This window comes from Vulpes lagopus, chromosome 21 (assembly GCF_018345385.1).
Source record: "Vulpes lagopus strain Blue_001 chromosome 21, ASM1834538v1, whole genome shotgun sequence".
In the NCBI taxonomy this organism is placed as follows: domain Eukaryota; kingdom Metazoa; phylum Chordata; class Mammalia; order Carnivora; family Canidae; genus Vulpes; species Vulpes lagopus.
The window spans coordinates 2871033-2886087 of NC_054844.1; the positions used below are offsets into that span (position 1 = coordinate 2871033).

Here is a 15055-nt window from a genome sequence, read left to right on the forward strand (position 1 = left end):
TCAGATTGGCTTCTTTCATAAAGGAATATCCATTTAAGATTTCTCCATGTCTTTCACAGCTTGATGGCTGTTTTTAGCACTGAATAATACTCCATTGTCTAGATGTACCACAGTTTATCCATTCACCAACTGAAGAAAATCTTTTATTATTTTTAAATTGTATGGTACTGGTAGTCACTTCTTTACCATTTTGTAAGAGATGATCCTGTCTGATTAATGTTTTTAAAACAACTAACTCACCTTATTGTATCCTCTATGTTGATTGCTGATTTAGTATCTATTACCCTCCATCTTACTGTTCCTTTGGTTTTGATTCTATTGTTTTTTCCCTAGTTTCCTGATTTGTATACTCAGCTTATTTGCTTTCATTTATTGTTTTCTGATAAATATAAGAATAAGACATTTCCCTCTAAATACTAGAGGATTAATTATATCCCACAGATTTTCATTTGCTTTCTAGTCTTTTTTTTTTAAGTAGGCTACAAACCCAGTGCTGTGCCCAATATGGGGCTTGAATTCACAATCCTGAGATCAAGATCTGGGCTGAGATCAAGAGTTGGATGCTTAACTGATTGTGCCACCCAGGCACCCCTATTCTAGTCTCCTTTAACCCGAAGGCCATTAAGTAGTATATTTTCAAAACAAATCCAGAAGTATGTGTATCCCTATGTTTATTTCAGCATTATTTCTGACAGCCAAGATATGGAAGTAATGTAAGTGTCCATTAATAGACAAAGAAAACATGGTATGTGTGTATACATACACACACACACACACACACACACACTGAAATATTACACAGCCATAAAAGGGATGAGGTCATGCCTTTGAAATAACATGGATGGACCTAGAGAGCACTATGCTTAGTGAAGTAAGTCAGAGAAAGACAAGTACCATATCATTCCATTCATAAGTGGCAATCAAAACAACAAATAAACAAAAAGGAGAATTAGACCTATAAATACAGAGAACAAACTGATGGGTACCAAGAGCAGGGGAGTGGAGGGTTAGGCAAATTGGGGAAGGGGAGTGAGAGATACAGGTTTTCAGTTATGGAATAAGTAAGTCATGGGAATAAATGCATAGAATTAATATACAATGATATTGTAATGGCAATATTACAGGACACATGCGGGCTTTTCCTGTGGTGAACACAACATACTGTATAAACTTGGTAAGTCACTAAGCTATATACCCAAAACTAAATGTAACACTGTGTCAACTATACTCAAAAACAAACAAACAAAAAAACAAAAAAACAAAAAAACCACCCACCACCACCTAAATTTTCAGATTCCAGACTTTAGTTTTATGTTGCAATTCTTCATTACTGATTTCTAATTTTGCCACATTAGGGAGTCAAAGAATATAGTCCATGTAACTTGAATTCTTGGGAATTTTGACATTTCCTCTGTGGCCTAGGACATTTGATTTTTATGACTATTCAGTAAGTTCTCAAGAACACTGCACATTCTCCATTTGTTAGTGCAATATTCTACAGAATACCTGTTTATGCTTATTGATGTTCTTGAAATTTTCTAAATTATTTTTGTTTTTTTTTTTTTTTAAAGACTTATTTGTTCATGATAGACAGAAGGGGGGAGGGGGCGCAGAGACACAGCAGAGGGAGAAGCAGGCTCCATGCCAGGAGCCCGACGCAGGACTCAATCCCGGGACTCCAGGATTGTGCCCTGAGCCAAAGGCAGGCGCTAAATCACTGAGCCACCCAGGGATCCCCTTATTTTTGTTTCTTTGATCAAGTTCTGAAAGGAACATGTACTAATGACCAGCTAATTGTTGATGTATCTATTTCTCTCCATTACTGTTTTATACACTTGAAGGCAAATGCAATGTTGTTAGATGCATAAATGTCCACAATCATTGTATTTCTTGATCTACTGTTCTTTTTATTAATATATAATATTGCTCTGTATGGTTTATAACTGCTTTGCTCAGTCTGTTAACTTGATTTCGGCTCAAGTCACAATCTCAAGACCTCACAATTGAGCTGCATGTCAGGCTCCCATGTCAGGCTCCATGCTCAGCACAGTCTGCTTTTCCCTCTTCCTCTGCTCCCCACACACTCCCCACCAGTGTGCTCTTTAAAAAACATTAAAAAAATAAAAATAAATAATTAGTGGCACCTGCGTGGCTCAGTAAGCTAAGTGTCTGACTCTTGTTCTCAGCTCAGGTCTTGATCTCAGGGTCATGAGTTCAAGCCCCTCATTGTGCCCACACTCAGCGTGGAGCCTACTTAAAATATATACATATATACATATATATATATATATATACATATATATATAAAAAATTATAAAATTATATAATATATATATAATTTAATGTTAAAATAAATCAGATTGGGAAGACATTTTCTTGATAGTCCTTTTATTTTTTTAAATTTTTCTATTCTTTTATTTTTAATTCTGTTATTTTTTTTGTCCTATGCTTAACTCTTATTGACAATATATTCTGTATCTTATTTTCTAATGCAACTGAGATTTGTATTTTAATCTAAATTTAACTTATTTGCACATACTGCCTTTACCATTATTCATACCATTTTGGCCAACATTTTTCATATGGCATCCACATACCTCTTGTTCTTCCCCACCCCCTCCCCAATTCTTTTCTGTTCTCCACTAGATAAACTGAGTGTCATACTTAAGATCTGAAACTTAAAACATTGTATTGATCCTAGTGTATTAACAACCATACTTATACTTCTATTTTCCTGTCATTTTCTCAAGTTTATCATTATCTGCATCTCCTCAAATAAGACACTGCCCTATCACTACTGTGAATGGTGCCAACTTACCCTTTGGAGTTGGAGGACTGGTGGTGGTGGGCAGGAAGCCCCAAAATCTGAGAACCTCTGATGTAATAATATGAACTTCTACTCTGCCAACACTCTTTCTGAAGTGATCTTCTACTCAGGCATAGGTAATGTGGAGGGAAAAGGGGGTGTTCAGAAGCTAATCAGGCCATCTTCACAAGCCAGCTTGAATACTACATCAATGTTATACTACAAGAACTGCCCCCCCCACTACCCCGTGGTTCATAACAGGCTAAGCACTGCTCAGAGTAGTAATGGAGCAATGATCCACCTAGAGCAATGAGAAAGAAACAGTTACTGAAAAATATGCCAAAACACCTCTTCATGCCAAGTCCTCTTTTATTCTGAAAAACTGTTCCATATATACACACATATATTCAGATTCCACACAGGGAAGCATTATAGCATTATGTCAAGAACATAAACTCTGGAGTTTCAACTGATCAAATTCTGAATCCCAGGTAATCATGCAATAACTCACATAACCTCAACCTCTCCAAGCTTCAGTATGCCATCTTTAAAATGTTATGACAATTCTTATTTCTTAGAAGATTACTGCAAGGATTAATTGAGAAAATGAAAGAAAGTATATGCCCCTGCATGACACAGAAAGCATTCAATGTTAGACATTATCAAATATGTTTTATAAATTATGGAAAAATTAGATGATCTCTAAAATGTACTCAGTCCTAAGGATATACTACTAACTCTAAGTATCCTGAGGAAGTCAAAACTCTAACTTGAAAAGCACAGCATACTGGGGCACTGGGTTAGGAAAGCAAGCAGAAGGTGCACGTCAAACAACATTCAGGTTCCACTGCCTAAACATCCTACAGCCATGGCAGCTCTTTATTTTGTGCTAAATGCTGATTCCCTGATTCATCTATAAAAGAACTACTCCCTATAAACTGTCAGTAAGATACAGATGATAATATTCACCTATAATGAATACAATTCTAAAATTCAATATCTGGGAGAAGAAAAAATTACACTAATTTGAAGCAGTAAGGTCTCCATTATTTTAATTTATTGATAAAATCGGTTCTACACATGAAGAACTCAAACAGAAAATAAACTCACTAGAACGTCCACAGTATGTATCAAGAATCAGAAACAAGAAAGTGACCATAAAACAGAAAATTTCCTGAAAATCTCATAACCAGTATTGAAAGTCCCAGGGTACCAGTGAGATTAGACCAAGGACCAACCAAAAGTCATATGGTAATTAAAAACTTCATATAATTCCCCACAATGAAAGCAAAAAAACAATATTTATCTTGCTTAATCCATAAAATTAATCTGAGGATCACATGAAACAGCAGAGATCAAATAAACAATGCTTATAAACTTTAAGGTAGGTAAAAAAAAAATTGAAACCCATTGATATTTAATATTTCCCTCTAAATTCAGATAAGAGCTACATAATTAAACATCTATTCTAGCCACAACAACCTTAGGAAGTTGGTACTATTAATTATTCCCACTTACAAATGAGGAAATGAAGGATTATAGAGATAAAGGTAAATCATCCAAGGTCATATAACTGATAAACATAGATAGTTGCATTCAAATTTAGATCTGACTCCAAAGCTCATGCTTTTAACCACCATGTTACTAAATCCAGACCACCTCTGTAAAGATCAACAGATTAAAATAAATGTTCATAAAATAGGAACCATTCCAGAGATACTATATATTGTACACTGCCCAACACAAAAGGGCCTCATTCCCTAGACCATGAATAGAAAGAAAATCAGTTCTTTTCCCATATCCTATTTTTCTTTAAAGGATTTTTTTAAAACTCCCTGATGCATGTTCTTTCTCAGACATACTTGAATTTAGTGATATGACAGTTAGATCAAAGTCTAGGACAGCTGCAGAGATGAGGACAATATCAGTTAGGAGCAAATTATAAAAATATGTGACAATTTTCACAGAGCTGGCTCAAAGTGCCTCTTATTGGGCTCTAACATAAGAGGATACCTTAGAAAAAGTGACCCTGGTCAAATGTCACCAGAGTAATTTGAGAAAAAAAGCACATGCTAATAAATCGGCATATCATTTTCATGTAATTATCTTAGACTCAAAAGATTGTTAGCTTTTACACTGTTATCTTTTGATAGCTTTTACATTGTTATCTTTTAGGATGAGATGGTCATGTTTCAGGCGGCTGTCCTAGTAACTTATAAGGGTAATCACTGAAACTGAGTTACTCCCACAATGGCTAAAAACAAATATAAAAACTATTCAAGAATGACACAAATACAGTCTTTACTCTCTATGGTACAAGAAATCAATCACAAGCCCATCTGTGTGAGACCTAGCGAATAAGAACACTATATGAGAGGGGTATGAAGAAAAGGATGGATTGCCAAGAGGAAAAAAAGTCATTTATTAGACTGTGACAAGCTTTTCAATGTTTGTATTATCATTAACCAACTGCCTGGTTCTCTTTATACACCTGTCACGTCTAGCCAGTGCTATCATAGTAGTAAACTTGGAAATCGGCTCACCTCTAAAACACTGGCACCCTCTTCTGACCCTTTTGTAGTACTGCATGCACACCAGTTACTGGGGTGAAAACTCCTTTTTTTTTGGGGGGGGGGGTGAAAACTCTTAATAAGCCGTAAGTTAGTAACTTTGCAGGTAACATTTTCCAGATAATTTTATATTTGCAATTCCCTGAACATAAAATCAGCTTAATAAAACTATAAAACAAATCTTCTAAATAAAATGTATGCCAATGAAAAGAAAGCCGTATTCTTTTAATATTTTCAGTTTATATATATAAGCTGATTTTAATATAATAGCTATAATGATGCCAGTAATAGACAAAGGCTTTATACTGTATGCAATAAACTAGTTTAATCCTAACAACCTGATGAAGCAAACACATCTTACAGATGTAGGAAAAGTGAGGCACAGTGAAGTTAAATAACGTGCCCAGGATCACATTCTTGGTAGGTAACTAGTAAAGCTGAATTTCAAACTCAGTAACTGTGACCCCAGAGCCAAAACTAATTTTTATCTAAAATATCCTTGTGAGGAAGAATGAGGTTGATATCCTGCTAATATGAAACGTGATTGATAAAAAAAAAAAGAAAGTCCAAGTTGTAAGGAAAATTACAAATTCATCATCCAAATCTCTCATTTTCAGCAAAGTCCCAAACTGTACAAAAATCAAATATTACATGAAAGAGTTTTGGTGATTTCCCCATTCCTCCACACTTGATGATTCTCATCTTCCGCCATCTATATTGTTTTTATGCATTCTTTTTAATCCTCATTCCTCTTTTCCATCTAAGTATGCCCTTATTTACCTATCTGATTCTTTAAAAGAAAAAGGAAAAAAAAACTAATCCACATTGCATGCTTTATTTTTCTTCTATACAGCAGAACTACTTATCTATTTCTACTAAATTCCCTATTTCACTAGGCCTTTTAAAAAATATTTAAGACAATAAATTCATATAGCATCATCAATTCCTTCTCTTGGATCATTACAAATATGATAGATTCTCATCTGTATGGAATGATTTACGGTACTCCTACCTATAAATAGGGCTGACAGACTAATCTCCTAAGGTTTCTAAAAATATTAACTTCATTTTTTTCCAAAGATTTTATTTATTCATGAGAGACAGAGAGAGAGAGAGAGGCAGAGACATATGAAGAGGGAGAAGCAAGCTCCATGCAGGGAGTCTGATGCAGAACTTGATCCCGGGACTTCAGGAGAATGCCCCTAAGTCACAGGCAGATGCTCCACCACTGAACCACCCAGGCATCCCCTAACTTTCAAACAAGATATGAGGGCACATTGTCTCCTGATCTGTAGTTCAAAACAAGATCTACCTAGAACATTTCTAGATTCTGCAGTTTGCCTACATAAAGCTATTCATAATATCAGAAATTAAGAACACAATAATCTCAACAGAGAGTAACCACCCTCACTGCCTTTCATGACTAGAAGATTCACCATGGGTGAAAACAAAAGATTCCTTTGGATTTCTTTTTTACAACTATCTTTTCATTTCATAATGTTAAAGTATACTTGGAAGTACAAACTTGGGGAATGTTCAAAGAATTAAAAAACACATAAACTACACCAAATTTAATTAGTTAGATCTAAGAACAATTGAAACAAGACAGTTATATTTTAGTATAGGAAGTGATCACATTGCTAAAGAATCATTATATTATTCATATCTCCCAAATCTAAGTATAACAAAAACAGCACAGGTGATATACATGAAAAGGTGTCAAGGAACTAATTCCCTGCAAATGCCAGAATTCTTTTTACCTCAGTCTGTAGGATGGCAGCCCGTTGTTCTTTAGCAGTCAAGGACTCCTTCAGCACTTCAATGTGTTGCTTACTGTCTGAGAACTGGTTTGTGAGTGTTTCTAGCTTTGTCTGTAGGGCTAGTAGTTCTGTGTCCTTTCTGGACAGCTCCTGCTTCACCTGACCAATCTAGAGAAGAAAATAAAACACTGTAAGAAACAAAGAAATGAAACAACCATGTTTGATCTAGATCTTTGATAGATCTTAGTCACAAAATATGAAACTAAATATAGTACTATTAGTTTTATGACAAAACATAATTAATTCATCCTCTAGCATCATCTAATCTTGGATAACCACCCATCATAAAAAAAAAAAAAAAAGGAGTTTGTCAACAAATAGGGAAATTCCAGTTTTCATTTATTATATCTCCTAAATACTCTTCAAAATCCTTTAGATAAAGAACAGCAGGAGAAAAATTCCAAATTCAATTAGATTAATATGAAATAGCAGGAAGCATCTGAATATCACTGTGCTAATCAGTTTTCATTTTATTAAGTCAGACCTCTTAAAACATAAAGCAGGATTAGTGTAGAGGTAAAACAGAAGGGAAAAAGAAAACTTCCTAGCATTGCTATTTAAAGTTAAATTCGAAAGGTGCTGCTGGTATACTTTTTATTTTTTTCATTTGCAAACAAAAGTTCACATAAAATCCTCTTAAAAAGCCCACTTTCGTGTTATGTGGCATTATCAACCCATGCCTTTTAGAAATCATTTAATTTTGATGAGTTAAGAGATATTGACCTAAGAAAAGATTCCACCTACAAAGTCACATCATCTACAACATGTCATACCAACTAAATGGATAAAAGTATATGACTTAAATGCATAAAGGCTCATTCTTTAAGAATCTACATGTGTAATTTGAATCTGAATTACTGACAGAGTAATCCATAAGTCAAGAGGTGCCATTCACTCTCCCATAAACTTTTCCCCTCTTAAAAAAATTTTTATGTAATACCTCATTTACATTTCTGTTTCTAAGAATTTTCTAAATAGTCTCTCATTCTAAATGTACACCAAATAAACAAAAATCAGACTTGCTTTTACCTTCTGTCTCCTGCCTAGTAAAGTAGCTGTGCACTAACAGATTAATTATTGGAAGTATAAATCTGATAAGTTGCTAATTTCAATATTACTGATGAAATGAAAAGTCCTTTGTTATTGTTTTTCATTGAACATATCTACAGTATTTTCACTATAATAATCTTTGGTATAAAGGACAATTTTGAGAACAATTTCCCATGAGGAAATATGAAATAAATATTATTTGAAATAAAATTAGGCTTTTAAGAAGCCCTAAAAATATATTTCTGATTTACTCTTCTTGTTTAGCAAGAAGACAAGCATTTTTTCATATGCATGAAAATTCTATTTGTAGATTTAGTTATTCATTAACCCCACAAATATTTCTATTTGCTTACTGTATGCATACTACTGAGGATACTAAGAACATCAGTGGAAGAAGACTATACATGGCAGCTATTTTCACCCTGTAATATGAGTATGTACCCTGGAACTACCACATACTATAATGCTGGGGCATCTCCACCCTGTAATATGAATATGTGCCCTCGAACTACCACGAACTGAATGCTAGAGCATCTTTCACGACATCCCCTCTCCAACAAAAAAACACCTATTTATAGCATTCCATCCTTAACGCACAGGTTGCACTAAAAACACACTTGCTGTATGAATGAACATACGGGAGAAATGTTTAAAATGTTATCACTCCCTCAACTAAAGAACTGCTATAATTTAAAAATTATTCATATTTCCAATTACCTCCAATCACATGGTTAAAAATAATTATAAAATCCCTGTTTTCTCATCATCTACTTTATTAAATAATCCTCAAATAATGCTATATTGGCCATAAAGACTGAGAAGGGAAAGAAAATATTCTAATGGAAAGCAGAGTTTAGAATTAGAAGTACACATTTTCCAGAAAAGCTTGGAGCACGAGGCTTTGCAATCACTCACACCTGAGGACAAGTGTGTCTTTTAGTATTTACCTCTCTAAGCTTTGCCTTCCCAATCAATAAAATGGGAACAGGAAACCAATACTACTGTACTGTTTGGAGATTAAATAAAATAATGTCTGGACTGCGCTTAGCCTGTTGTCTGACACAGCAAAGAAATATTTATAATAGCTAAGGGGAAAATAGTAAACTTACACATCAACTAGTCCTCTAGACAATCGTTACCATAAACCAAATGAGTTCCTTCTAGATAAAATATTTCACTTTACTAGCTGTACTATAAAGGGGTCCATAAACAATAAAAACATCAAATTACCACAAGTTTTTATTTTTTAATGCTGCATTCCTGTCTTATCCCACAATTATTTTCAGTAGCAGTTTTTTCCTGACTTTGTGCAACATATGTGCACATGGCCTAGGACAGGCTAGAATACTGAAGAGCTCACCAGCACAGGTTCTAGAACCAGATTGCTTGATTTTAAAAATAAATCAAGCTCTGCCTCTTACCAGCTATTACCTGAGCGTCATTCTGCTACCTTGGTTTCCACATCTATGAATTGGGCTTAGATGATATACCGACCTCAGCAGGTTGTAAGTGCTTGAGTGTTAGCTATTTTATTATTTTTTTATATTTTGAAATGGAATTTTAAGTTCTTTAGACAGAAGATTAAACTAGATTGAGAGACTTTATGTTTCATGCTAATTCTAATCTACTAGATAACTCTAATCAAATCACTTTCTGTTCTAAAATAAGTAACATTTGTTGAAAAATCACCTAATGGAGAGTTAATACATATGAAGCTAAAGCACTTTACTCATGAATTTCAAATTCTAGGAAAGCTGATCTTAAAAGTTCTCATCACAAGAAGAAAAAAATTTCGGGGCAGCCCTGGTGGCGCAGCGGTTTAGTGCCACCTTCAGCCCAGGGCCTGATCCTGGAGACCTGGGATTGAGTCCCATGTCGGGCACCCTGCATGGAGCCTGTGTCTCTGCCTTTCTCTCTCTCTCTCTCTGTGTGTGTGTGTGTCTCTCATGAATAAATAAATAAAATCTTTAAAAAAAAAAAAAAGAAAAGAAAAGAAAAAAATTTCAGACTATGTATGGTGATGGATGTTAACTAGACTTATTGTGGAGTGTGGAGATTTCACTATATGTAAATATCTTAAATCATTATGTTACAAATCTGAAACTAATATAAAGATAGATCAATTATACCTTACTTCATTAAAAAAAAAGAATTTCAAATTCAAATAATCTCAGAACCTAGAACATCTGCAGAAATAAATCACCATTCATGTAAATCAACAAGTATCTACAAAAAGAAAAGAGAAAAAAAACACACTTTGAAGTACCATCCATAGAGTGAAAAAAGCAACAATAAAGAACCAGAACAAGTGAGGGCTCACTGCACACAAAGTGACATATGGGTCAAACTGGTGAACAGGAGTCGGTTAAAGAGCAGAGCAGGCTGGTTAGTGCTAGTATTGGCAAAGCTGCCAACCAAAGAGAATGAAAGTATAAGCCACCCAGAAGCCAGAGCTAGCAGGGTCCCACTGTGGGATCGCTGCACACAGAGAGTAAATCTTACGGCAAAGACCTCAGCCTGAAGACCAGCCGCTCTCTTTTTCAGCTCCTCCCCTTGAGCCTCTTTCGAACTTAGTTCCTCCTTCAGTTGCTCTACCTGTCACGACATTGTTATTCTTTTTCACTTATGTGTCAACTTTGGTCTTATTATCTGCTTTTCAGCCAGATATAACAATAACCTATATAACACAATCAAACTTGTTTCCCTAGTTCCCTCTTGAAAGCACCCTAGATAGTTTCTCTATTTTCAAGGGTTTTTTTAAATGGATTTAAATGTGCCAATCAGCAAGTGGAAAGCACAGATTATACTGTAAGCATATTTTATTATAAAATTGGGGTGAAAAATACAAACTAATAGAACATTGGATATGTGAATTTTTAGGTTCTAAAATTAACATAAATTGTCAGTAGTCACTGATAAAAGATTCTTAAAATAATAAAGGAATATTCTACTGACTTTTATGCCAGGTATGGGCACCACAGCAAGAAGCCAGAAACTGGAAAGGAAATTAGAATAATCGTGTATCATTCCTTTACAGTTTTCCGCTCTGAGAAACTGGAAAACTAATGCAAGTGAGACACAAGAGTTATTTTCTAGCTAATATTTCATAATCACAATTATGATTTTTAATTAAACCAAAACAAAGCTAGCTAATTTATAACTATGATAAACTAATATCCTTCAATTTGCCTACATAGTTCATAGAATCAAACTAAATGGCTTTGGATCTAAGGAAAAACTACTATGACTGAGTTTCTAAATATGGACTGACATGTCTTGCTGATATGTATTCCACTGTAGATATATCTGAGTGCACATGGAAAACCTGATACAAATGGATCTTCTCCAAGGGACAGAGCATAGAGCCTCCCTTTATGGAACTTTCCCTTTCCCTTTATGAAGGGAAAATAATATATGATCTAAGTCATTTCAGGGGGAAAAAAAAGGTGGAGGGACTGGGTTCAGCCTCTTAGGGTTTTGACTTTTAAAATACCACACAAGAGTTGCAGAACTTGGTTGGTATCTCATGTAGTGAGAAAAACTCAATTTGGATATAATTCTACTAAATCACCTCAGAAGTACTGATAGATATAAACATTAAACTGTGACAATACAGATCAGCCTCACAGGAATAATTTTCTTTTAAGTGAAAACTTGAAGTAACTATACATCAGTAATTCTGACTTCAGTTTTAGGAAAGTTCCATTTGAAAGAATTCTAAGAATTCTATCTTTCCCTGAAGTCTGACAAAACAATGTGAAGTTCTTCATCATCACTAAGGAAACAGAGATATGCATCAGGTTTCTTAAACCTCTTTTAAAAATTACAGTATCACACACCATTACCTTATTTTTCATAAATTTAGAATGGCTCCGATAGACCTCCATTTGTTTCATTTCTTCCTCCCGTTCTTCAGTACTCAAGGCCCCATTTGATTTCAGCATCTGAATTTCCTCTTCCAAGTCTCGGAGTCCACGCTCCATAGAGGAAATTTTTGAATCCTGAAGACAATGGAAGATTTAGACACTAAAGTATTCACAAAGAATCAGAGAAGCTGAAAAACTCAGTCTTTACGGATAGTGAATTTAATAAAGATAAACAACTATCCAGGAAAACTGCTGTCTAGAAATTGGTGCCTTGCTTCTAAATTATATCTTTATGGCCACTTGAGTGAAAGGAGGAGAGTTCATATCTAGAATATGATTTTTCTTCTGTCTCTTCCTCCAGTCTGTGCCCTTTCATTAAAGAAGTAGAAGCAATGGAAAGTTAAAGTTTCTTTGTACTTCATGGTCAATCAACTTCTAGGAAAAAATCTTATAATATTAACAGCAAAACCATTCCTAGCTACTCTATCATTCTACTCTGTGACCCCTAAAATAAACCTAAAAGGTTTATTTCTGCTCCCAAAGGAGGAAGAAGAGTAAAAATGTCTCAAAGATTTATGTAACAATATTCTCAATATTCTATAAGCATCCTACTGTAAGAATAACAAAGGGATGAATAATTATGCTAACAATTACAGTTTATCATATTACTTATTCTCTATAGTTCTCTACACATTTGAATAGTTCTCTACATATTTGAAGTTTTTGCATAACTTTTTTCAAATCACTATCCTTATACACCATCATCTCCACAAATATCACCTCTCAGTAGAACATTCTTCTATGTTCAATTTCTTGGTTTGGTTTGTCACAGTATCTAGTTTATCCACAGATTACTTTAGACGTTATCAATTACAGGAAGATCATTTTAGATGTCAATTACAGAAAAATTCCTACATAGAATGAACACTTTTATATCTAGAGTTGTATATGTTTATTCACCTAAGAAATAAAGTAGAAGAAGCATAAATTAAGTACAGTTTTGTTTTATTTGGAATTTTAGAGAAATCAATCCTTTAGAAAGAAAGCAATTTTAAAATTACCTCCTTTTGTACTTTACTTCAAAGATTTCTTGATTGACATTCTTGCCTACCATAATTCTTAGAGCATGCAGATGAAAGTTAAAGCATTTATCATGAGACAACTACAACTAGCAATTTTTAGGTTCAAGAGAGAGAAGGGAGATAGGATGTATTCCCTGTTTTGCATTGTATTATCTTTAAAAATATAACAAAAATTTTCCTTTATCAATCTATTCAAATTAAACTTACATTTGGTTCAAAATTATTTTTTAAATATTTTATTTATTTATTCATGAGAGACACAGAGAGAGGGGCAGAGACATAGACAGAGCTTCATGCAGGGAGCCCAATGTGGGGCTCAATCCCGGAACTCCAAGATCACGCCCTGAGCCAAAGGCAGACGCTCAACCACTGAGCAACCCAGGCATTCTCATTTGGTTCAAAATTAAATGCACTGAATTAATACAATCAAAAGATACTCTAACCCTAAATTCTCAATTACTTGTTTAAAATTAGTGGGTACATCCCATTTCTATCATAGCCCCCCAAAAATAAAATTTAGTGGGCCACAATTAATCTCCTGGCCTATAAAGAATAAATACAGGCATAACTTGAAGATACTGTGGGCTGGCTCCAGATCACTGCAGTAAAGTAAATATCACAATAAAGCAAATCAAATAAATGTTTTGGTTTCCCACTGCATATAAAAAAATTATGTTTCCACGAACATAATTTTTAATGAAAAAAGTATATAACTTAATCTAAAAATAACTTATTGCTAAAAAATACTATCATTTGAGCTTACAGCAAAGTCATGACCTTTTTTGCTAGTAGAGGGTCTTGCCTACATGTTGATAGGTGCTGACTGGTCAGGGTGGTGGTTGCTAAATTTGGGGTGACTGTGACAATTTCTTAAATAAGGCAACAAAGAAGCTTGCTGCATTAATTAAAACTTTTCCTTTCACGAACAATTTCTCTATAGCATGTGATACTGTCTAACAGTATTTTACCCACAGGAAAAATTCTTTCAGAACTGGAGTCAATACTCTCAAACCCTGCTGCTGCTGCTGCTTCTTTACCAACTAAGATTATATAATATTCTAAAGCATTGGTTGTCATTTCAACAACCTTCACGGCATCTTCACCAGGAGTAGATCCCATCCTAAGAAACCACTTTTTTTTTTGCTCATCCATTAAAAGCAACTCCTCACCTATTCAAGTTTTAGCATAAGATTCAAGAAGAAATTCAGCCACACCTCAAGTTCTACTCCTAATTCTAGTTCTCTTGCTCTTTCCACCACATCTGCAGCTCTTCCTCCACTGAAGTCCTAAACCCCTCAAAGTCATCCAGGAGGTTGAAATCAACTTCTTTCAAACTCCTATTCAGGTTGATATTTTTACCTCTTCCCATGAATCACAAATGTTCTTATTGGCATCTAGAGTGGTGAATTCTTTCCAAAAGGTTTTTGATTTACTTGGCCCAGAGATCCTTCAGAAGCATAAATTAAGTATAGTTTTATTTGGAATTTAACAAATTTTACAGCTGCTCTCTATGGCAGCTATAGCCATAGCGATAATATAAATAGAGATAAATAGCCATAGAGATAAATATATAAATATATTTATAATATATTTCTTAAATAATAAGACCTGGAAGTCCAGGGGCACTTAGGTGGCTCAGTCAGTTAAGCATCTGCCTTCAGCTCAGGTCATGAACCCAGGACCCTGGGATCGAGCCCCACATCGGGCTCCCTGATCAGCACAGAGTCTACTTTTCTCTCTCTCTCTCTCTCTCTCTCTCTCTCCCACTTCCCCTGCTTGTGCTCACTCTCTTTCACTGTCAAACAAATAAATAAAATCTTAAAAAAAAAAGGCCTGGAAGTCAAAATGACTCCCTGATCCA

At 34.7% G+C, this 15055-nt stretch overlaps 1 protein-coding gene across 11 annotated transcripts in view; it reads right to left on the reverse strand.

The window, feature by feature from the left end:
* The window catches only part of ERC1 (ELKS/RAB6-interacting/CAST family member 1), a 549485-nt gene that overhangs the window by 409911 nt on the left and 124519 nt on the right, over positions 1-15055 (reverse strand). For 7 of the 11 annotated variants that reach the window (XM_041736575.1, XM_041736571.1, XM_041736572.1 and 4 more), the window contains exons 5-7: positions 12092-12247; positions 10758-10841; positions 7137-7304 (exon numbers count right to left, since the gene is read on the reverse strand). In XM_041736575.1, the coding sequence (XP_041592509.1) occupies positions 7137-7304; positions 10758-10841; positions 12092-12247 (408 nt within the window). The remainder of the gene's footprint in view (positions 1-7136; positions 7305-10757; positions 10842-12091; positions 12248-15055) is intronic. The other 4 variants (XM_041736573.1, XM_041736574.1, XM_041736581.1 and 1 more) reach the window with 1 other exon arrangement.